Genomic DNA, 24,967 nt, shown 5'->3' with positions numbered 1-24,967 from the left:
CCACAGTTTGAGAACCATTAGCTAAGGTAACAGTAGGTAAAGTAGAGGTAGTAGTAATAGAGGAGAAAAGATCCTTATTACCAGATAGGTGATCAGAAGCTCTAGAATCTAGAATCCAGGGTCCAAGAGAAGATGTGTGGGTAAGGCAGGCAGAGACATTACCAGGCTGGGCAACAAATGCAATAGAAGCCTGAGATGTCTGAGATGCGGAGGAGCTCGGAGGCTGAGGCAGCGGAGAATCAGAGGATTGGGCCATATGGGCAGTGCGAGGAGGCCGTCCATGTAACTGATAGCAACGATCACGAGTGTGACCAAGTTTATTGCAATATGTGCAATGAGGACGTTGGCCTCTACCTTGGGTACCACTGCATCCTCCTCGAGAGGTAGTTTGAGAAACTAACACAGAAGAATCTGAAGTGCTATCAGATGGCAAAGTTTGAGTGGACAAGATATGGAGGAGGCGAACAAACACATCATCCAAGGACGGAACTGATGAACTACCAAGAATCTGATCACGGATAGGCTCAAGATCCGGACGGAGGCCAATAAGAGTAAGGACCATGAAGAACTTATCAAGCTGTGTTTGTTGAGCCCCAACTTCAGGAGTAAGAGGCATCACAGTCAAGAACTCCTCCTTGAGAGAGGCAATCTGACCAATATAAGTAGATAGATCCAAGTCCTGTTGGTTGATATGGACAATAGTAGAAGCCACCTTATAAAGACGCTGGATATCATTCGTGTATAATCCTTTGGCCTGAGTCCAAAATTTAAAACAAGTTTTGTAGGCCCGAAGATGAAGAAGAACCCTGGGATCAACCGATTGCCATAATACACTATATAACTGTGCATCTATCTTCCTCCACTGTACGCGATCAACCTCAGGGATATCTGTCTCCTAGGTAACCAAGTGATCCTCATATCCTTGACCTATAAACCAAAGTTCAACAGAGGCAGACCAGGAAAGATAATTTTCACCGCCAACCAATTTCTCCGAAGTAATCATAGGAGATCCAGATATGATAGAGGAAAAAATGGAAGTTTTAGTAGCCATATCCACTTATCTGGATAATGAAGTATGTTTGGATCGAAGAGAGCCCTAATACGGCTTTAGATTGTGACGTGGCACCATCGAAAAAAGGGAGACGGCCTCAAATCGCGGCGTGGTACCACCAGAGAGGTAGAAGAACACTTCCCAAGGCACGTGCAAGGATTGGGGTGGAGAAAAAGTAGTTGGAGCTTTGCCGGAAAGACTGTTTGGAGGGCCGACGGAGACAAAAATCCCCAAAAGAGGTACGTGTAGGGCTCGAATGGGAAAACCAGGGATATAGGGAGGCTGGTCAGCGTTAGGCGAAGCTGGAGGAGGAGGTGCGTCACCGAAAAAGGCCTCACGTGCCCTCACGCGCCGGGGCGTGAGATTCAGTCGTCGGCCGTAAAAGTGCGCGTGGCGGGCGCGTGGACTGTTTTCTGGCTCCGATGCTTTGGGAAAAGTTGGAGATCTCCTCCATGCGCTTCTCTTGGTGTGGTCAGTGTCGGAAAATGATATCGCCGGAAAAGTTACCGGCGGTGAGTGTTTTCTGACGACTATTCGACTAATCGGAAAGTTTTGGAAGATGGGGAAGGTGACCGGAATGAAACACGGTCACCGGAAGGTTTCCCGGAATTGATGACACGGGGAAACTGGAAAGAATTAGGTTTTCTCCCTTGGCTCTGATACCATGTTAAGAGAGAGAGAAGAAAACATTAATTCTCATTCATATGATTGACAACTTACAATTGAGAAGTATATATATATATATATATATACAAGCCTAGGAGAACTAACTACCATACATGTAACCTATATTAAAAAAGGAAAGACTGTACACTATATATACATTATATTCAACACTATTCATATGATTTTATATATTTTATAAATATTATAAAAAATAAGAATATTAATATCTTTGTAGACCCCTATTTAGGCATGGGTCACTTTTTCTCTATTTGTTTTTGCAGATCACATTTTTAGCTAGGTGTCACTATTCCAGCGGGCCATGTGTCACATCCTTAGTGGCCATAAGGAATCAACCTCGCATTTTGAAGCTGCAGTAGGACTTTGACACGTGAAGGAACTTTCTAGAAGGGGGTCCCGCAGGCCGTCAGGGGGCGTGGATGAGAGAGAAGGAAAGGTGGCTATAGAAGGAGTGGTGCAGGAAAGGTGGCTGCGGCAGAGATCGTTGGGAAGACAAAAATCTGGGAAACGAGATGAGGTTTTCTGAAAGGGTGAGGGGACAACATTGTGGAAAGACGAAGGAGTTTTTCTAAGAGTTTTGAGAGAAAGAGTATTGGGGGGAACTTGAGGAGAAAACTAAGAACAGAGGAGCGTAGAGTTGTTGGGAAGAGTCCAGGACATAGAGCTGAGAAGGGAGATTCCCAGGTATGACCATTTTTTTTTCTATATATTTTCCATTTTTTTTTCATACTGTCCAGGTCTGATTCTCAGTGATTTTTCATTTTTGCTTGTTGGTTTGTTCTGTTTTGGTGATTACTGATTAAATATTGGAAGAGTTTGCTGTGTTTTATGCCCTACTCTGACGAGTATTTTCCATCTCAACTCACTGGATGTTGGGCCCATGGATGAAATGATGAAATGGGTCTGATATGCTGGTTAAAGTCTTCATGTTCTTCTTCTTGTTGCTATCCTGTTATCTCCTTGTTTTCTTTTCCTCCCTGAGTGCATACTCAAGGCTCCAAAGTCGAGAGAAAGTTTGGGTTGAAGCGGAACCTGACATTTGATGGTGTGGTGGTCTGTGGGCAAGATCTTCAGGTCCGAGTCGAAGTGCAAGGTGAATTCATCAGAATAAGAGGAGCGCATCTTATGATGAATGGTAGCCCTTACTATGCAAATGACTTCAATGCCTACTTGGTTGATGTATTTGGTTCCTAACCCATCTCAGCATGCCAAAGTCTCAGTTGCTTTTCGTGAAGCTTCAAGCCATGGCCCCCTTGTGGCTAGAATTTGGGTTTTCAGTGATGATGAGAACAGATCTTTTCAGTTTTCTCCAGGCTTTCACAACCAGCAAATACCCAAGGTCGCATACTACCAGACATATTCGTCGGCTAGACGTGGGGGCACATCTGCTGGTGGCCTGCCCATTGTGTTTATGTCCATGCACATGTCTTTACTCTGCATGACCCTTGTCTCTATTCCCATGCAGGCGTGTCATCATCTCATCCCCATGTTTTTTTCCCTTATCCACCATACCCATCGTTCATCTATCCACCTCTCTCTCTAGGTCGTCATACCCATTTCCTCACTCAAGCTTGCAGGAATCAAGCATCCTCCACCACACCCATTTTCCTCTCATTCATTCTCCATCCCACTCCCTCACTTACATGGAGTCTCACGGGTGCATGCTATCCTTCACTTCTTCACATACCCATTGAAACCACTCACCCAAGCTTCCATATCCATACAACCCATACCCATCCTTCATGCTACTCATAACCATGTTCTACCATACCCATGTGTACACCCATTTGACCATACCACCAAACCCGTTTCTCTCTCTAAACCTTCACCTACCTGTGGGATCCTCCCTAAAAAAATACCACGTGGCTCTCTCTCCCTTGCACATGCAGACGGTCCCCCTTGCAACGCGCTGCATATCTCATTCCACCCGGGGAAGAATTCTGTCCGACCGACGTTCAACCTTTTCCGGATATCTCACATCCGGAATTCTGTCTGGCCGACGTTTCACCTTCTTCGGATATCTCACATCCGGAATTCTGCCCCGACCGACGTTCAACCTTCCCCGGATATCTCACATCCGGAATTCTGTCCTGTCGACGTTCAACCTTCTCCGGATATCTCACATCCAAAATTTTGTCCGGCCGACGTTCCACCTTCTCCGGATATCTCACATTCGGCGCCTGACGCCGGATGGGAGAAGAGGACGACTCAACTTCCCCGATCAGACATGTCCGGATCCTCTGATAGCGCTTACTCGAAGAGCATCCGCAGCCGACAATTCAGATTCCTCGGACAGCTTGGCTCGTCAGACACTCGCGATTCGCCGGATCCATTTCCGCCCACAATCTTCTACTCCTCTTGATTTTAATAGGCATGAATGTTTTTTTTCATAATTCCGGAATAATGGAATCTGTGATATTAATTCATGTAAAATAAACGGGTTTTTGGTGGGAGCCCGACATATGTGACTTTATGATTGATTGATTGATTGTTTGCTTTGATTATCATACATGATTGATTTACCCTACTCTCTAACATACATGCGATTATTCCTAAATTGCGCACTAACCCTCTCTATTGATAGTGCATGGTGGCTCGTTGCCCAGGTATGTACCCATTTTCCTTTAATCGTTGTCTATGCATGTCTCGACTTTTATGTGTGCATGATCATTCAGGATATTCATTTATTTACTCGTCAATTGTCGCGTCAGCTTCATTTTATTAGTAGAGACCCGACTTTAGGGACTTAGAAGGGTGTTACGGTCTTTATCGTACCTTCCCGATAAGTAACCTGACCCCTGAACCCGATCTGGTTTTTCGTAGACCACCTTTTCTAAATAAGGAGTCACACTTAGAGTTTTTCTTTCTTATTTTGTTTACCCTTTAAAAATAAAACAAAAATAAGCGGCGACTCCAAGTCTTTTTCTAAAAATTATTTTTCAAATTTAAAAGCGAGTTTCGCCATCGAGTGGGAAACGCATGAGCCGAAATGCGGGGTCCACAATCTTATAAAAGCATAATTAATTTATTTTGTTAAAAATAAGGAATAATGATTCAAAATTAATAATTGCTAATACTATTCTATTTTCAATGAATATAAAATAAATAAAATTTAATTTTTTCAAGTATAAATGGATCAAAATTTTCATTATATGCATGCATTTATTACTTAATTATGAAGATAACATTTTGAATTATTCTATTTAGTCTATAATTAATTAACCGGTTTTTTTAATTTCATATTGTTCTCAAAAACTACAAGATTTATTAAAAGAAGGGAAAAGTGGGTTTTGACTCATTAATATGAAAATAAAAAATTATTTTAAACTATATGCAAACTGAGATTTTTTTTTTAAATAAAAAAAAAATTAAATCAAATGTATAAATATTATAGGTAATTTCGTTTTTAATCTTATTTTTATTTAATATTGAAATGACAACAAATTATCGTTCTAACTTTAGATTTTAGTATCATCTAAACACAAGATTGGAATTACCAAATTCAATTCTATTTAATGGGAAAATGAACGAAAACAAAATATTCATTCTCATTCTTCATTCCCATGTACCAAGACGTTCTTAAATTTTTGAATATAGAAAGTAAGTGTTTGCCTTTTTATATAAGTATCTTTTATATGAAGTTTTTAGTTAAAAAGAAAAAAAGAAAACATATGAAATATATCTTGACTCGATTATGTTTCTATTTTTAAAAAATAGGAAAAGCTATTATGTTTTTATTTTTAAAAATAGAAAAAGATGAAAAGAAACTATATCAAAAGAATAATGATTATGATAACTTGTCTAAAAAGCATAAATATTTATTTTTTATTACATTGTATTTTTAAAAACATAAATAAGTCTATTATTTTTTATAAGAGTTCTTATATTTTATAGAAGGACTATTATTATTTTTAATTCTTGAAAATTGAAATTTCACTCCGAAGACAAAATTTGTAAGGGCACGTATGATAACTATTTTTGAAAATAATTATCAAAAATAATTTTTAAGATGATTTTTATAGAATAAAAGCCAGATTAAAAAGCTAAAATATTTTTAACATGTTTATAATATTTTTAAATATAATTTTTATATCTAACATTTTATTAATAAAAACAATAAAATACAATATAAAGATGTTCACTAATAACAATATAGAAAACGATTTTTGATTTCCAAACATATTTTTTATATTTTTTATTCTAGCAAACTAAAAACTGTTGTAAAAAGGAGTTTCCAAATAAATCCTAAATCTATTTTCATATTTTATCTCCCTTTTTTTTGGGTTGGGGCAAAGGATCCGTACAAAAACGACGTCGTGTTGAAGTAATGGACAATTTAAAAGAGGAGGCTGTGATCAATAAGGAAAGATCAACTCAAAATTCCTTAAAGCGGAAGCAGTCTTTGAAAGCAGGGTGATGGCCAGCGAAAACGAGCCTGCCAAACTCCTTCTACCCTACCTTCAACGCGCCGATGAGTTGCAGAAACACGAACCCCTCGTCGCCTACTACTGTATTTCCCTCAGCTTCTTCCCTTTTTCTCTCTCCCTATAAACCCTAGCCTTTAATTCTTCAATTCCTTCTCTCTGTTTTTTTTTTTTTTTTTTTTTAATTACAAATCTTTTGCAATTTTTTCAGGTCGATTATATGCGATGGAAAGAGGGCTGAAAATTCCTCAAGGCGAGCGTACCAAGACCACCAACTCCCTCCTCATTTCCCTCATGAAACAGCTAGAAAAGGTCTATTTTTTCTATATCATATTTCTAGGATGCCTTTTTTTTTTTTTGGGTGATGATTTTGGAATTTTCTTGCTCTTTTTTTGAATTTTCAGGGATGCGTTATTTTTCTTACTCTGTTTGATGAAATGTGTTTGTTTGGTAGCTGGGAAACTCGAGGGAAAGAGATTGAAAATTGGGAATTTAGACAAATTTTGACTAATCGTGTTATAAATATTTGAATGCTTTGACTTCTTTGTTGGGGAAATTTCGTGAGTTTCTTTCAATTTCAACGATTCCCAAGATTTGTGGTTAATACTTTAGCCGGTCCATGTATTAAAGCTGTTTAGACTAGTTTCTTGAGACCTCTTTCGATGCTCAAATGTAACCTGTTTTGAAATATTTTGCGTTGTTGATTATAGTAAGTATGTCTGCAATGAGAAACGCCTACCATTTGATGATTTGTTCTCTTTTTATTTTGTGATGGTTCTGGTTAGGTGCAAATTTGGCATCTTTGTAGTTGGAATTTCTGATATTTGCAATTAATAATTTTCTTGCAAAATTGTATTTCCACTATGGTAAATGCCAAGGCATCATATATATGGAGCCCAAAGGTACTAGTCATTAGTGATTACTTGAAATCTGTATAGCCTTTGCACCTTACTTCTGTCTACTGTTATTGGTCTTTTACAGGATAAGAAGGCATTGAACTTGGGGCCTGACGACCACTTGCACTTGGAAGGATTTGCCTCAAATGTTTTTGCAAGAGCAGACAAGCAGGATCGAGCTGGACGAGCAGATTTGTATGTAACTTTTTACCTTATGTATGATGGTTTTAAAATTGCTTGAAGGTTGTGCCTTGAGGCTCACCTCTAATATAACTGTTGAGGCTTCAATTCCTTGAGGCACATGGCTCAAAGTGTGAGGTGCTGATTGAGGATCCATTTATGATTTTCCTTATTTATTTTATTTATTTATTTTTTTATAATTTCATTTTTTACGTGTTTTGTATGTTACCCAAATATTCAAATTTGACAATCTGGCACAAAGCCATAAATCATAAACAAATTTTGGAGAAATAACTTGCAGGAAGGGGCTTTTATTTGTCGGATTGTTTGTTGTTGTAAGTGGTGTAACATAGGATGTATTTAGTTTGCTCTTAGAGGTGGTGCTAGTATAAAATAAAGGATACTTCTGGTCCTGATCATCTCACTTTATTTATCAAATTGGATCATCTAGAGTTTGTCTGCACTGCTTGGGAAAATCTGAGGAGCTAGTGTTAATATGACATAAAGGATGTTTTTAGCACTAGTCACCTTGATCTATTTATTCAATTGGATCTTCTAGAGTTCCACCCATCTTACCATAAAAATCTCAATACATAGCTGAATCTCAATCTTAATAGTTCATTACCAGAAACTATGTGGTGAGAATCACTTAACTCATTTATATTAGAAAAAGAAATATTTGGTTTTATTTCATGTTGATGATTGTTGTAACAGTGTTTTAAGTGCTCTATGTCAACCTACCTTACATTCCTTGATGGTGGGGGATAGTGGTTCTCATAGCTAACTTAAATGGTTGGAATGAGGATGGCTTGAGCTTATCATAGAACTGAAATGTGGTTTTCCTTGACGAAGTAATTTTTTTGTTTACTTCTTTGTTACTTGTTGGCTAGCCCATGGGCTTTCTATGGATTTTTGGCATATTGTTGAGATTTTCTTAAGAATGAAGTGTTGTCTTTCTTTAAAGAGTTCTATGAGAAAAGGTTTTTGTATATCAAGTTTGAGGTTCTCTATATGGGTCAATGGCATGATAACAAGTTTTTTGTTGAGCTCAAGGTGCTTAAGGTAGGCGGACCACCTCTCTCCTTATTATTTGTCTTGGCGATGGAAGCCTTAATCTTTTTCTAAGAAGGCAAGAGGATGGTGGTCATTTTTAGGGTTTAGGGGGGAATGCGTGGTTTGTGGAGGTTTCTTGCATCTTCTCTTTGCTAATGACATCCTCCTTTTCCGTGAGCCTTGTGATATGTAGATGACTTATTTGAGGTGGGCCCTATTTTGGTAAGATAATCTACAAAAAAGCAAACAAATTTTGGTAGGCAAAAAATTGTCTTCTCCAAGAAGCTAGTCTTTTGGGAGGTGGTAGAGGAGAAGCTTTGCAAAAGACTAGCTTCACGGAGATGATGATTTTTTTCTAAGGGTGGGAGACTCACTTTGTTAAAATGTACTCTTTCTAGCCTCACTTACTTCATGTTCTTGCTTGTTATCTCTATAATGGTGTTTGAGGCTTGAAAAGATTAAACATGATCTCCTTTGGAAAGGTGTTGTTCTTAAAAAGAAACCCTATTTGGTAAACTAACCGACTAAGGAGGTCTTGGTATCAAAGTTTTATCATCTCTCAATAAAGCCTTATTGGGAAAATAGTTTTGGAGATTTGTTGTAAAAAAGGTTCGTCTTTGGATGCATATTATTATAGGGAAATATTGGAAGGAGCCAAGAGGTTAGTGTTCTTATATAAGGAGGGATGCAATGGGGTTGGTCTATGTAAAGCATTCATAAAAGGTTAATGGGGAGTTTGAAACTAGAATTAAAATTATAGTGAGTGTTATTATAGAAAAAGGTTACCTTTAGAGGCGGATTATTGTAGGAAATATGGAGCGTAACCAAGAGGTTGGTGTTCTTTTATTTATTTATTTTTTGATAAATAAGAGAATGTATTAAAAAGTGCTAAAAGCGCAAAATAGTACACAGGAAGTATACAAAGTATACTTGACAAAAAATAGGAAAGAAGGAACACACAATGAATACTCCCTCCCTCATCTAAGCCCCAACCAATCTAAGAAGTCAACCATATTCGTATACCCACCGCCTATATACACCTTAACCCACATAGAGAGATTGTTAAGGAAAATACTCTTTAGCCTTTGATTAGACACTTCCTCACGATCAAAGAATCTCTTATTTTTTTCCTTTTAGATCATCCAGAAAATGTAAGGAGGAGCAGCTCTCCAAGCCTTAATACGCCTTCTATCTACAAAAAAGTCATGCCACCCTAGGAGTGTCTCCCTAACTGACTCAAATAAAACCCATTGAACACCAAAAATGGAGAACACCAACTGCCATAAAATTCTTGCCTTGCCACAATGATGGAGGATATGATGAATGGACTCCAACTCCTCTTTGCACAATGCACACTTGTTAGTTAACTTCCATACTCTTCTTTAAAGCTGATCCAGCGTCAAAACCTTTCCCTAGTAAGCCTTCCAAGTAAATAAACTCACCTTCACAGGGATCCATGAGCTCCAAATTATCTTTAGAGGGAAAGGAGCGGAATAATTTGTCTCTAACAAAGAGTAAAACCTTCTTACAGAGAAGGCCCCTTTGTTATCTTCCTTCGACACTACTCTATCCTCCTCCATCTTCATATTTTGTCCTTGGAGCTTAGAAAGAAACCTCTCCATAATGACCAACTCCCAATCGTTTAGATTCCTAAGAAAATAAAAGTTCCAATTTCCTTCTTCCCCATTTTGCTCCTAAAAATCAGCTACTCATGCCTCCTTTGAACTTGAAAGAGCAAACAAGGAACATAGTTGTGAAAGGCGCGGCGGCGTGACGCCACCCTCCGGTGCCTTGCCTAAAGGCAGGTGATGCCCCTTCAAGAAGGCGCGACACGGTCCACAAGTGCGCCTCGATCCCTTGCCTCCTTCTTCTCCTTCTTCTCCGACGTCGGGTTGCAGAGGGCAGAGAGAAGCCCTAATTTCTTTTTTTTTTTTTTTTTTTTTTTTTTTTTTTTGTGACCAAAACAATTGTTCTTTTAAAAGAGCAAGGTCCAAAACGACGTCGTTTTGGATCTGTTTAAAAAGAATAGGCCAAAACGACGCCGTTTTGGCCTTGTTTTCCTTTCCAATCCCCTTTTCTAGTTGTTTTCAACTTGACAACTCTCCCAAATTTTGCCCTAGCCTAAGCCGTGCAGTGGAGAAGTGAAGAAGACGAAGAAAAGGAGGAAAAATAGAGGAAAAATATATGTAAATTAGGGTGCGCCTCACTTCACTAAAGCCTGCGCCTTAGGTGCGCTTTGCGCGTCAACCTCCAGGACTACTTTGTGCCTTGGTGCGCCTTGAGCCTTTTAAAACTATGACAAAGAAAAATCTCACATAAGGGTTGCTCACTATGCCACCTATTTTTCCAAAACTTCACTTTACTCTCATTATCCACCTTAAAGGAAATCTTTGTTTGAAAAACTCTCACTGCTTCCCAATCTCTTTCCAAACCCCAACCCCATAGGGCTCTCTGACCTCTCTTAACCTCCAACCCCCTCCTTCCTCCCCAAACTTTCCCTTTATGATTTTCTTCCACAATGAATTTCTTTCACTAGAGAAGTGTTAACACCATTTGCAAAGAAGAGCCTTATTAAGCAAAAAAAGAGAGTAAACACCTAATGCTCCTTTCGATTTTGCTTTTCAAACAGAAGACCACTTGACTAGGTGCATTTTGTTTTCTAATAATGCCCCTCCCCCCCAAAGAAAATCCCTTTGAATTTTCTCTAATCTAAACCTAAAAATTCTTGGCATGGTGAACAAAGACATAAAATATATTGGTAAACTAGCAAGAGTACTGTAAAGTAAAGTAAGTCTTCCCCTTTTTGAGAGATATTGTCTCTTTCATAACGAAAGCTTCTTTTGAAACCATTCTTCAACCCCATCCCAAATTGCCACCGACTTGTAAGGAGCCCCTAAGGAAGCCCTAGGTAAGAAGAAGACAACTTTCCCACCTTGCACCCAATTTTGCAAGCCAAATTTTCCACATTGTCCACCTTCCCAACTGGAACCATCTCGCTTTTTTCCAAGTTAATCTTCAACCCCAACATAGCCTCAAACCACATGAGAAGCCAACAGAAGAAAGTGACTTGCTCCTGAGAGGCCTCACAAAAAGGAAATGAGATGTCTCTTCACCCCACCCCCTCTTTACCGAACCTTGAATCTTGAAATAAAACCACCATCCGAGCTTTCAAGAGCAATCTACTAAGGGTCATTGTCTCAATCCCCTTGATCTTTGAAAGAAGCCAATAGGAGAGCCATTAATTAAAACAGAGAAATTAGCTAAAGAGATGCACCATTTTATGCAAATTATCCATTCTACCCGAAACTCATCTTGCCAAGAATCGCTAGCAAAAAGTCTCAATTCACATGATCATAAACTCGCAATATTAAGCTTACACATCATCCCACAATCTCTCTTCTTTAATGTTGAATCAACTGCCTCATTTGCTATCAACATTGCACCTAAAATTTGTCTTCCTTCCACAAAGGGAGGGTTGTGTCTCGAGTTGGTTTATGTAAGTGAGGTGGGGAGACCACTTAGCTTGGTCGACCTTTTAGTGCCTTAGTATATATTGTGTATGCCTGTGCATGCTATTTCTTTTGGCACTTTTAATATATTTAATCTTTACTTATAAATTCGTTTATGTAAAGCATTCAAAAGAAGTTAGCAGAAAGTTTCAAACTATTGTCAAAATTGCAATGGGTAATGGCAGGAGAAAGAAGTTTGGGAATGATGTTTGATGTGGATACTTGCTTATATGTGTATCTTTTCTCTCTTTATCTATTGCAGCTTCTAAAGAGGCTTGGTTTGTTGATCTTTGGGAGGTTTTAGGAATTCTGGATTGCTCCATTCTCTGACCCTATATCACATAGGGTGCATGCATCTATCCTCAACTTCTGTAGATCTAAAGTAGTGGGAACCTATGACTATAAAAACTATAAAAATACTAGATCTAGAGGAGAAAGTATTATACCTGTGATTTGGATGTTCTTAGATTTATTTCCATCTGATGAAGACGTTGAGGAAGATTTTGAAACCGTAGATAACATTGTGGAGCTCATCCACTTGGTGCTCTTCCACCCAACCTCTCCCTCCATGGATGCTAAAACAAGAGAAGGGTGGACTTCTTCCTTGAGGGTGACTAGGGTTCCTCTCTCTAGAATTTCAGAAAAGTGAAGTGCAAGACTGAAATCCTAATCTCTAAGGGGGTTTATATAGGTTTCCTTGCTGGTCACATAATTCAACCCACTTGGGTCCTAATTAATTAATCAGTTCTAATGGACTCTAATTAAATAATCAACTCAATCTAGAAAGAACCATTCATAAGATCTAATGCATCCTCACGTTTTTACCAAAATGCCATATGCACACTTATGAATTATACACCCAAAATAGTGTGCCACCATGAATTAAGGAGCTCAAGTAGGGACCATTGAGACCCATAGGAAAATGTTGGCTCCCTTAGAATCCAATTCTTAAGTTGATTCAACACTTTACCAAAGAGAGTCAACCGCACTCTAGTATCCTATGAAATGACGAGACAAAGCTTAAGTCTATAACTTACTAGTCATGACATGCAGACTCCCCTTGAATTGGTGTCCGTAATTTAATAGGGTAGGACTATCAACCCATTAAGATTACCTCTCCAATTCTTGAGTTACAGATTCACATATTATGTGACCAACTAACATATTCTAGCTCCAGGTAACAAATGTCAAATTTTACTAAAGAAATTACTGCGGCCACAAATTTTATTATCATATGTTCTTTGGATTACCCAAGAGGATATGTTGTTTTAATCCCATCAAATATCGTGGTGCTTTTATTGAGAATACTTGTTGCCAACAAACTCCATCAATAGTAAATCAATTCGTAGCGATATATGATCACTTTAGGGTCTCACCCATAGGTCAAAGTCTCATGTTAATTTCAGCATAGACTCAATATCTTCTCAAGGTTAAGAGTCTATGTAACATAATAACATGGTGAATGATGACAATCTGATAGCCTTACGTCATGATTTACAGTAAGTTTTGTTCAATATGTAACCATACACACTAGTGCATTCACCACAAGAATTACATCCCAACAACCAAGACAAATTATCCCTCTAATTAGGAGGTAATGCACTATAATCTCTATTGGATTGTTCAAATCCATGAACCGATTATGAATAACTTATCATCTGCAAAGAACCCATGACTTGTTGTTGGGATAACAAGGGGACAATGAAGTCTAACTTTGTTACATCATATCTTGCTTTTTAGGGCTCAATCCCAACAAGAAGGGCATTGAACCCCTACTTCTTTGGGGATTCCTAAGATTAGTAGTTGGATAGTGTTATATGTTAACGAACAAGGCTTCATGAGGGGCCGAGGCTTAGGGAAGAAGATGATAAGTTGTGGGAGAGTCCGAAGTGTGGGAAATTTTCTATTAGATCTTTCTATGCAATCATGGAGTCGCCGAATGGTGAAACCTTGTTTCTTCAAAAGGAACTTGGTTTCTTAGGCTCTTGCATAGGTGGTTTTTCTTTTTTGGGATTATGAGGCAAAATTTTGACTTTGGATTGACAGAAAAAGAGGATAGCCTTTGGCAAATTGTTGTTGTTTATGTGGATGCAAAGAGGAATCGGCTAACCATCTTCTTATTCATTATGAAACGTAAGAAATTTGTGGGTTTTGTTGTTCTTTATGTTTGGTGTTTCTTGGATGCTTCTTAATACAATGAAGGAACTTTTATCGAGTTGGCATAGGAGCTTCATGAGGAAAAAGGGGGAAAATCTTGGAGAGCTGCTTCTTATGCTTTATTTTTGGGCTTTTTGGCAGGAACATAATTTCATAACTTTTGAAGGGGTGAAATGTTCAGAGCAATCACTGGAAGTCTTTTCTTTTTATACCATCTTATGGTGTTGTTAGTTCATAGATGTTAGGTCCTTGTTTGACCTTATTGATTGGTTGGGAATTGCTCAATATTTTTTTGGGTGTTGTTTTTAAATCAGTTGTGCCTTTTATGTACCATGTTGGTTGCACCCCATCATTTTTGTTAGGCATTTTTCTAGTCTTACATATATATATATATATATGGAGAGAGAGAGGTTGTGGGAACTGCTCAGTGTTTTGGGTGTTGTATATTTATTCAGAAAATGAAGTTCACATTAAGGTTGTGGGAGCTGCTCAATGTTTGGGGTGGGGGGGAGAGAGAGAGAGAGATTAAGGTTGTGGGAACTGCTCAGTGTTTTGGGTGGTGTTGTATATTTATTCAGAAAATGAAGTGCGCATTAAGGTTGTGGGAAGTGCTCAGTGTTTGGGGTGTTGTTTTTCCTCCTGTTAGCATCCTTTATGTACTCTCTCATTTATGTGGGTTGCACAAAGAGGGAGGGAAATTAGTGCCCATTAAAGGTTGATTAAATGATTTTTGAGGCAGGGAGGGAGGGAAATTAGATGGTTCAAGGGAGAGAGGGAAAACTTGGTTGACGAAATGATTTTCAGGGGAGAGGGAGGGTGCTCATCAAAGGTCGATGAAATGATTTTCAATGTGGAGAGGGAGTGAGGGAAGGAAATTAGGTGGCCATTAAAGGTTGATGAAATGATTTTCGAGGGAGTAAAATTATGTGCCCATCAGAGGTTGATGAAATGATTTTACGTACGGATAAAAAGCATTTCATTAACCTGAGAGAGAGAGAGAGATACTCTTTATTTCTTTTTTTCCCGTCTTCTTTCTTCTTTTGTGTGTAACAATAAGACTTGCTCTGTAGTTTCTATGACCATCATGTTTTGACTTAATGGGTTCTACTTCATAAAAGTAGTGTTGTTTCCCTCGGGCCCATAACTTGCAGCTCATCATCTGAATCGAGTGAGTTCGTTTGCCTTTGATCATGATCACCTTGCATATTAGTTTTTGGAGATTTGATTTGTCTTGTTTGTGAGATCAAAGATTTGTTTTTTTCCTTTTTTAGAAGTAGATTATTGTACAGAATTATTTGGAAATTAAATTTGTTCTGCTTGTTACAGGAATACTGCAAAAACCTTCTATGCTGCAAGCATTTTCTTTGAGATTCTTAATCAGTTTGGTGAACTTCAGCCTGATGTGAGTTCTTGACCATGCTATCGATTTCCTTATTATAACCCACTTATTTGAAAAGCTTTAGGTTTATAGCATCTGACATTGAATGGTTTTGGCAGTGTCTGAATTTTTTTTTGTTCTTTTATTTTGAATATTGATTTGGAGATTGGCTTATTAGGTAGTTAACATATTTTTGGTCCCCTTTTACAGCTTGAACAGAAACAGAAGTATGCAGCATGGAAAGCAGCTGATATTAGGAAAGCTTTGAAAGAGGGAAGGAAACCCCAACCAGGCCCTCCTGTTGATGAAAATGATCTATCACTACCATCAAGTACCACAAGTGGTGCATATGTATGATTCTAAACTTGAAAGCCACTTTCTTTTCAGTTATTTAAAAAGAACAACATGATGCTAAATAAGCATGATAGAAAAAAGATGATTCTATTTTCCTAATTGTTGAGAGTGAAACCTTTCCTGTGCCTATCCAAAATGAGATTTCAAAATCAAAAAGTGTAAATCCTTTCAGCTTTTCTTGGTCCTTGAGATCTCAACATTTTACTGAAAACCAGTGGTTTTCAGTAAATGATATAATCTCTAATCTTAGTTGCTTGCATGTAATTTCCAATTGTTCCTCTTTGCAGGATCTTGGGCCTAGCCAAACTGGTCCATCTTTCAATCCAGGACCGGAATCTGATCCATCACCTCAATTTAATGGTAGTCTGAGCCGCCAGCATTCCTTAAATATTACACCATCACCTCCCCCTACAAATATTACACCATCACCCCCCCCTACAAATATTACACCATCGCCTCCTCCTACAAGTTTTCCACCATTGCCTCCAAATGTTCCACCACCTCCCTCTTACCGTGGTGCTGATTATCCTTCCCATGATTTTCATCCACCACCTCCGACTAACAGATCTGAAAATTCTAGTTATCCTCAGCCATACCACCATCAACCCTACCCACAAGAACCACAGCAGCAATTGCCACAAAATTGTCCTTCTCATGAAACACCCTCATCTTATTCTTATCCTAATTTCCAGTCTTACCCAAGCTTCACTGAGAGCAGCCTTCCAGCCGCCCCATCTCATTATCCTTCTTATTATCAAGGCTCGGATGCTTCATACTCCCCCCAGTCAGCTCCTGTTTCAAGTTATCCATCAGCTGCTCAATACAATTCAAGCGGCGGAAATGAGGCCATTTCAGAGCCTGCACCAACTTCTTCCCAAACATATCAATATGACAGCAATTACCAGCCACCAGCGGAGAAAATTGCTGAGGCACACAAGGCTGCAAGGTTTGCAGTTGGGGCTTTGGCATTTGATGATGTATCAGTTGCAGTGGACTTCCTTAAAAAATCCCTTGAATTGCTGACAAAACCATCTGCAGACCAGTAAGTTTGTTACATTTGAGCGGGTCCTGATTCTGTTTGTTATTTTTATTTGTTTTGGGTTTTGCTTTGTAAAGGTAATCATAATATTGCATAAATCACAATACAGTTTCCCATGTTGACACATTTATGTGAATGAAAGTTACTGATATTTGCCTTTAAACTCTTATGTATCTCTCATTTACAGTTTTGTGTATGGTGGAATCTGTCTTTGGGCTTATGAATTTGAGGAATAGTAGATGTAAGTCTGCTTTGTCAACAGGAACCTCCCCTTTCTTTTGATAGGCAAATTTAAAATGTGTAACATTTCCTTAACTGAAATGGGGGTTGCAAGACAAGTAAACAAGATGTTAGGCTAAAGAAAAAGCACAGAAAACAACTAGAGCATGCATTGATACCCTGACTCAGTCAAATCAAGAAAATAACCAGTTGAGAGACACAAGACCAAGAGAACAAAGTACCAATGAACATATTTTTTTCACCATAAGGAACGTATTATTTCTTGTTATTTGGAAACAGAACAAAGTACTAATGAACATATTTTTTCACCAGGAGGAACCTATTAGTTCTTGTTATTTGGAAACCTCACGGGATTAATCTTTTCCATTTGGTGTTTTCCAGCTTTGAAAAGTTGTTCATGTGAGTAGGATCATCTTTTTAGATTTCTAGGTCTAGGCGTCCTCTGCAGTCTCCATTCATCAGTCTTTTGCTATTCATGGAGCATGAGATTGCATGCTGTGTCTTCGTTTTGTCCAAGCACCATGCTGTGATGTTGACTGAGGGATGCAAAAAGCGTTTATTAGAAGGCTCAAACGCCCTTACAAAATGACGGGATCCTAAATAATGTGTCATCATCCGTTTTCTCCCCATTTGCTTTGTACACATTATTCTTTGCATTCGTTTTGTGATCACTTTCTATTATTAGCTATTTACATGTACTGCAGCAGCATTACTATTGTTATTCTTTCCCATATTGTACATGGGGAACCATATCAAGATGTGTCCCTGATGTTTTTCTTTTTTGTTTCTCTGTGATTGATGAGAGTTAAATCCAAGTCTGCTTAAACTTATTTATGACAGTTAATTTTCATTGTTGAAGAATTAAGCTGTTTCTTTAGATGGAGGTTGCATTAGTTTAAAACATAAAGACGGTCTATGATGAAGGTGATGATTTAAAGTCTCCTCTAACAGAAGGCCGACAGCCTGGTTTCTTAACCATTCTATGGAGAAAAGTGTCAATTTTCCTTTGGATTAAAGGGTATGTTCTATGTGTTTCCTGAGTTTGGGACTCTGTTCACATGTAGTTTACCCATCTTTAATTGAAGGTGGGCAGATTTTACCTCCGAATTGAGAGAGTTTCTATGAGAACCGAGGAGAGAAACTAGGGAAGTTTGAGGAAGTTGATAGAGAAAAGTAGTAATATAAAAGCAAGAAAAAAGAAAAGAATTGGTTTCAGGTTAAGGAAAGAGGTTTGTATTGTCATATTTTGTTTGCATGTCTTACATCATCGTATTTCATACGCCCATGTATTTTGGAGAGTGACTGAGAAATACCAACACATACTCCCAAGTATAAAAAACTCCATTGCTCTGCTTTTTCCCCATTTTTGATTTGCTTGACTTGATGGTGGATTTCTCCATAAACATGGGCCTCTGTGATTTGTAAATATAGAAGAGGTGGTCTAAAACTTGTGCCTTATGTTGAACTTAATATTGCAATTATCACCCAAGGTTGATATTTTTCAGGTATCAATACAGGGCTTTTTAGAGGCTGAAATTTAGCAGACTGCACAACCCTGCTGAGAGAAAAGATAATTGGTCATCAACCCCAACACAAAGGGTTGTTCAAAAAGAAGGATGAACTTCTTTTTGAAGTATTATAACTGAACTAACTGCCATTGTCTACCTCCTCCCCACCTTTCCAACAAAAAACAGGGAAGAAAACCTAAAAATCAAATGGCCTCTGAGTAGATGTTGGTGGAAAAGGAAACCCTTTCATTCATTCCTACAACTCCACATATACAGACACAATGATGAGCAATAAAGGTAGTGAAATAAAGAGGGTTTACTTGCTTTTATTTACCCTTTAGTGTGGACCCAAGGGAGCAAGAAGTCACAAGCACACACAAAAGTGAGAGAACAAGTCTTATGCACTGCCCATCGACCCTTTTTCTTCTTCTCTCTTTTGGGTGTGCTTGCTTCTCTTTCTAAGCATTAGAAATGATTCAAAGTAAGGAAAGGAAAAAGAGTTACAGGCCCTCCTTTCTCCCTTATCTTGTATACATGCTTTTTTTTATTTTTTTGTATTTTTTCTCTCTAGGCAAAAGAGAGAGATGCAACTATGTGAAAGAACTGAATTTGCTCTAGTACTTCTTTTGCATGGCTTGTCCCCTTGCGCTCAACCCTTAAAAACAGCTCCTTGCTTAGCTCCTCCCCTATGTGGGCATCGACTAGGACCCCAGCCACACTCCTGCAACTGTTGGCTAGGGCTCGACCCACCTCGGCTTCATCGTCAGGTTGGTTGACCACCAGTGGACTCCCTCCCTTGAATACTTCCAGCTTGTTAATGGTGAATGACCCGTTGGCTTCAACCACCTCCCTGAAGTCTTGTATGCTTGGCGCGTACACTGGAATATTGAAATTGTCACGCTTCTCGCTTGTAATCAGGCCCTGTTGTCATTTATAATTTTTTTAAAAAATAATAATAATCAAAATACAGCCTCCATCCACTCCATTAAACTACAAAAGAAATGAAAAGGAGAATCGAAGATAAGGCCCATAAGGTTAATGGGCCTAGAAGGAAGGCCCAATGGCAGTTTCAAATTAGATGGGTTCGCTCGATGTGTTGATCATAATACCGTACTATCCTGATCAGAGGACTTTGATTGAGATGCAGGATCAATTCAATACGTACAATGCACTGAATTTTTCTATCATTGATCAATCTTGATCTGATGGTTAGAAACGGATTTCCTGTCCTTTTACCAGACTGGTCAAACACTTCGGCCGACCCACCTGCCATTCCTTTATCATATTGCCGACACACAGTCGGACAAGTGGATGGCCAGATGAGCCACTGGACTACAATCCAACGGCGGGGAATGATTACTTCTTTCTTAGGGTGAGCTGTTGATACACAAGTTGAAAGTTATGGGGAATGAATGGGCATGATTACCTCTAGGACAAGATCATTCCAAGCGTCTTGAAAGTGGGTTCCAAAGAGGAGTCCGGCCCCACCCTGGTCAGTGGGGTCCACAGAGGTGCGACCCAGGCACACCAAAAACATGGACCCCCCACTCATCATCTCCTGTGCCCTTGATCTCAGAAACCCTGATAGATCACTCTGAAACTGTTTCTTGTATGCACTAGCTGTGCCCTCATTGGCACCATGGATGAACACCCTCCCTTCGTTGTAAGCCGTTGATTGTTTGTCTACCACGCAATCCGGCACCTGTATTATGTTATACAAATAATTATAAAATTAAGATTATTTATATATATGTATACATTAATTAATATAATTAGATAAATCCAAATTTTTTTGGGACTCGATTTAAAAATAGTAAGTGGGACAATCATCCTCGGGAACAAACTAGATTATTATTATCATGATTATCTAGGGTAAGCATGAAACTTTGTAGGTGGAAGAATGAATAGCATAAAATGGAAAGATGATTACCTGAGAGAGCCAGTGCAAGGAAAATGCAGAGTGAAAGAGATTAATTGATCTGCAAGGGAAGAGTCTTTTATAGAATGAGCCAGGAACTGCGGCTGCAAAGTATGATCTGTGGCCTTTGGCTGCTAGATACTCTTCCATGCTCACTCCAGGGTCTGCTATGGGTGGGAGCAGCTGGAAGAGCGTGTTGAAGTCATTAGAAGGGAGGTCGGAGAAAAACGCAGAGAACTCCGGTGGCTTGAACCCGGCCTCCTCGTATCGCTTGCTCATGTGTTTGATGATGGTTTCAATGGTGAAGATTGTATTGCTGCCGCTGGAGCACCCTAAGTCCACCACCGTGAAGGGGACTTCTGGGGAAGTTAGTTGCACTCCATCTAGGGTTTCCCTGAGAAGATGAAGCATGGATCGAGCATGTCGCGCCTGCATATATTTAGGGTTTGTGTTAGACTTAATTCAACTGTGTAATTATGAAATTTAAAAAGAAAAACAAGAATAAAATCATGGAGTCAAAAACATTGACATAAATCTGAACACGTTCTGACAAAAAGAGAGCATGTAAGAGTTGACATATTTGCCTCATATTTCTCTGTGTCACCTACCCACCCATGGAACCAGTAAACCCTATTTGAACATGAGATACTTTTCTGATAGATCAAGCAAAAGAATCTGAGAAAAAAAAAGCCCACAAAAGGCTTGAAAATGGAGTGAATAACTAGCATGAAACAGTGGACACTCTAAATATTCCATGCTATTTTAATCTTTCTGGCACCAACCCATAAAACCCTAGTAGAACCCAAGAAAATTTAGTTTTCTGGTTGGTGGACATGGATGGACCAAAAAAAAAAACCCTTGAAAACCCAGAAAAAAGGAGAGAAAATGAAGACAAAGAAAGGACCTGAGCCTGAGAATTATTGGCATAGCTGGCCTCTCCATTGCCCCCCTTCATGCAGAACACTTTCTCGAGCTTCATGTTGGGAACTACTACGATGTTATTCTCTCCTCTTGGAGCCATATGTCAGTGGGTCTCTGGTCTTATATGGTGATCAGAAATGAGAAGAAAGGTGGGTGTATATGGTTATGGGTATGGGGTGGAGAAAAGGTCAGGCAAGAGTCGAATATATATAGAAACTTTTGAAGGCTTCGAGATTTTCTTCTGTTAAAGTTACCAAAAAAAAAAAGAAAAAAATCAGCTGATTGTTGCTTTGGACTTTCCCAAAAAATAAACCTAAATACATCGTACATGTATTGTGTGCTTACATATAATTGCCAAAATTATATAATTAGATTATTTCGTATGTAATTAGCATATACTAATGTAAGGTATGTTTCTAGAATTTACCAAAAATCTTGTGTTATCTGCTTAGATGCAATTGCCAAAAAAATGCCCAAACAAAATAAAATAAATTTAAATAATTAATTTTATTTTATTTTTTGAAAAAAATCAAAAAAGTGATTGCATGCAAATCCTCATGAGAAAAAAATCACCCTCCCAAGATTGACACCGGATTTTCATATTTTTCTTCTAGGAAATTCACTGCCACCCAACTGATGAAAATAGAATTAATTTCTTAGATGCTAAGAACATAAACGAATTGCAAAATCAGGATGTGCTTTAGTAGTATTTTCTTATAGATGACAAGTCATATTAAAATTTATATTATATTTTTGGAATAGTATAGTTATTTTTTTTAATAAAATCATTTACCAAAAAGAAGATTTCCAAATCAGAAATATGCAAATTTTCTACCATACATGCATGCATGCATTGTGTTTATCCAGAAAATAGGAAAAAACATGTTTTCATTAGATAATATACTTTTATAAAAATAACACAAAATAGGAATTTTCAAAAATAGTTCAAGTTTCTTTCAAAAGGAGTAAAGATAATATTTATATCATTAAAAGATAATATCTAAATGTATGAAATCTAAATAGCGGTTTAAAATTTGTATTTTATAAACTTAGTTTTTATTTTATGGTTTTTTTTTTGTTTTTCTTTCTATTTTTATATGAGCGTATAGAAACGACTTTTTGCTAAGAACTTTTTCCTTATTATATATATATATATATATATATATATTATATTTGACAGTATTATGAAATACAAATGGTGATTAGGTCCTACTTAAACATTATATAATTAACTTGATGTGGTGCTAATTAAAATAACAAATAAGACGATAATCATTAACGACAAATCGAGATAAACTAAGCATACATGTACAACATATGTCAATTGGAAGGTGATGGGGCAAAAGAAGACAATCATAAACTCTAAAGATGTGTATTTCTTTAGGCTTAAGTGATGATGAAGAGGTCATGTTGCAATAGTTTCAACCAAACAAAGGTATGGAGAAAAAGGAGGAGACATACATATGGAGATAATGGAGATAATGGAGAAGAAAGAGATCCATTAAAGGCCAATTGATGATTCATTATTCCGTAATTTAAACCCCCCCGCCACCATCAGACCCCAGAAATCAAGGTATGGTTTGTAGCTAAAGCCCTTTTTAAACTATTAATTAGCTTCTAGTGTTTGTTGGCTTAGTGTAGCTAGTCAGGGAAACCACAAAAGGCTTTGCCGACTCGCTGTCTTGATTGTTTGATTATCACTCTCCATCAAATATTATCATGCATGTGGGAGATTTTCTATTTCTACTTTCACAAAAATATATGATCAGTTTCTTCTCTTGTTCTACCCATTTTAGTATCTAAAAACATAACTAATTAGGATGTGGTCTCTCGTTAATTTTGCTTTGATAAGTTAAATATCAATTTTTTCTTAAAAAGAAATTAAGAATATTTATCTTTTTTATCTTTTATTTTTTTTTATTAGGGAGTTTGATATTAAAAATATAGGTTAATTCACCAAGCCAATAATCATAGAACAAAATGTTACTCGCTATTCTTTTCTCTTAATCGAGTCATTAACTTAAGGTACCACTGGTTCCATAAAAAATGAGAGAAAATAAAGAAAAAAAAATAAAAATTAGATTTCAAGCAAATTGTTTTTATATGTTATACTCTTGATCAAACAATTTAAAAATGATTAAGTTTTTAAAAATTCACAAAAAATCATTTTTTCTTCCTTGATACTTTCATAAAACCAAAGATAATGAAAATAAAAGAAGTTATATGATCCAATAATTTGCTTTTTTTTTTTTTCTTTTCTTTTCTTTTCAAATAGACTCAATGCATAAGTACTTATAATTTTGCCAAGAACTACTTAGAAAAGCAAATTCATGATGTATTTATCTTTGAAAGTGTTTTTTTTCAAAAAGCCTAGCAAAGTACTTCTCTGAGTTCTTTCTGTCTAGACCACTAATAAGCACCTTTTTAAGTACGTATAAAATTTATATGATCAAAGAATCATTTTATCGAATATGCCACTTCTCATCAAATACTCTGCTCTCCTTCACCAAACGTACTGAAAAAACAAACCGTATTGTCATGGGGTGAAATTTTTTTTTGAAAGAGACCAATGGAAAAGAAGAATGGAGCCCATGATAGGAACCCCAAAACAATGTGTGAGGTGGGGAACTTGGTCACATGCAGTACTGAGAATTGAGAAATATGGATGGATATTAAGGAGAGTGAGAATATGAGGGTGGGAATGAGATTGATGACTGACGAGAACCCCCCACTTTTTTTTTTTTTTTCCTTCTAAAGACCCGGAATCTTGTTTCTCATCTTTCCACCCTCACCCTCACCCTCTCTCTCAAAAGTCCACCACACAGCCGTGATAATCGCCGGTTCACGTGAACCCATGCCTTCCTTTTTATCTTTTATCTTCTTTTTTTTTTTTAACTTTCTACAACTGCCCTCTAACCTCCTCCTCCTTACTGTTATTATCCTAATGTATAAATCAACCCTTGAAAGTGATTCTCTACTCTCCTCTCATTCTCTAGGTAGGGGGTTTGGCCCTACTTTTGGGTGGATCATGACCGTCTGATATGGCATCGAAAGGTGGGAAAGTTTAGTCTGAGTAAAAAGACAAGTGGTGGAATGGTCAAAAAAGTGATGTGTGGTAGTTATGCTTCTACACCCCAATTTTTATGGACCCACTTAGATTTGTATTTTGGTCGTTTATATATATATTTATAGAGCCCTTGGGAAAAAGATACCCACCTTTAAAATGATGATAAAATTTCCAAGGAGGTTGCAATAGGCCCTCTCGAGATTCAATTTCAACTTCATCAGAATCAAAAACTTTTGAGGTATAAAAAACTTTAAAGTAGTAAAAAGGAGGGTCCTGCTATGCTAGCCAATGAGTATTTATGGGGGGAAAAAAATTCACATGTATAATTTAATCCCATTACTATATACCATATTCGTCGTACATTTTCAATAGATATGGAGCCAGTACCTTCGTATTTTACTGAAAAGGATTGATCAATCTTCGTCTAACCCAATGAACCTTGGCAAAGAGACAAAAAGATAAAAAAAAAAATATGAAAACCATTGTTTTTAATATGTACATGATGTAAAATGAAGAGCACGTGCACTGTAGATAAACATGGATGCACGTATGCTATGGTTTTGGAGTTTGTCGCTACACCATGATCTT

At 37.7% G+C, this 24,967-nt stretch overlaps 2 protein-coding genes across 2 annotated transcripts; one reads left to right on the top strand and one right to left on the bottom strand.

Moving 5' to 3' along the window:
- Positions 1 to 6,116: 6,116 nt before the first annotated feature.
- On the top strand, positions 6,117 to 16,894 carry LOC117910004 (protein HOMOLOG OF MAMMALIAN LYST-INTERACTING PROTEIN 5-like). Its single transcript, XM_034824056.1, has 6 exons — positions 6,117 to 6,245; positions 6,371 to 6,471; positions 7,141 to 7,250; positions 15,281 to 15,356; positions 15,543 to 15,683; positions 15,974 to 16,894. The coding sequence occupies exons 1-6, from the start codon at positions 6,152 to 6,154 to the stop codon at positions 16,730 to 16,732; spliced, it is 1,281 nt and encodes a 426-aa protein (XP_034679947.1). The 5' UTR covers positions 6,117 to 6,151; the 3' UTR covers positions 16,733 to 16,894.
- Positions 16,895 to 18,698: 1,804 nt separating this feature from the next.
- LOC117910005 (indole-3-acetate O-methyltransferase 1) lies at positions 18,699 to 21,474 on the bottom strand. Its single transcript, XM_034824057.1, has 4 exons — positions 21,296 to 21,474; positions 20,404 to 20,820; positions 19,900 to 20,175; positions 18,699 to 19,394 (listed from the first exon to the last, which is right to left on the bottom strand). The coding sequence occupies exons 1-4, from the start codon at positions 21,410 to 21,412 to the stop codon at positions 19,041 to 19,043; spliced, it is 1,164 nt and encodes a 387-aa protein (XP_034679948.1). The 5' UTR covers positions 21,413 to 21,474; the 3' UTR covers positions 18,699 to 19,040.
- Positions 21,475 to 24,967: the final 3,493 nt, after the last annotated feature.

Source organism: Vitis riparia, unplaced genomic scaffold (genome assembly GCF_004353265.1).
Source record: "Vitis riparia cultivar Riparia Gloire de Montpellier isolate 1030 unplaced genomic scaffold, EGFV_Vit.rip_1.0 scaffold540_pilon_pilon, whole genome shotgun sequence".
In the NCBI taxonomy this organism is placed as follows: domain Eukaryota; kingdom Viridiplantae; phylum Streptophyta; class Magnoliopsida; order Vitales; family Vitaceae; genus Vitis; species Vitis riparia.
Note: the sequence above shows the minus strand (reverse complement) of the source record. Positions and strands in the feature narration are given on the sequence as shown.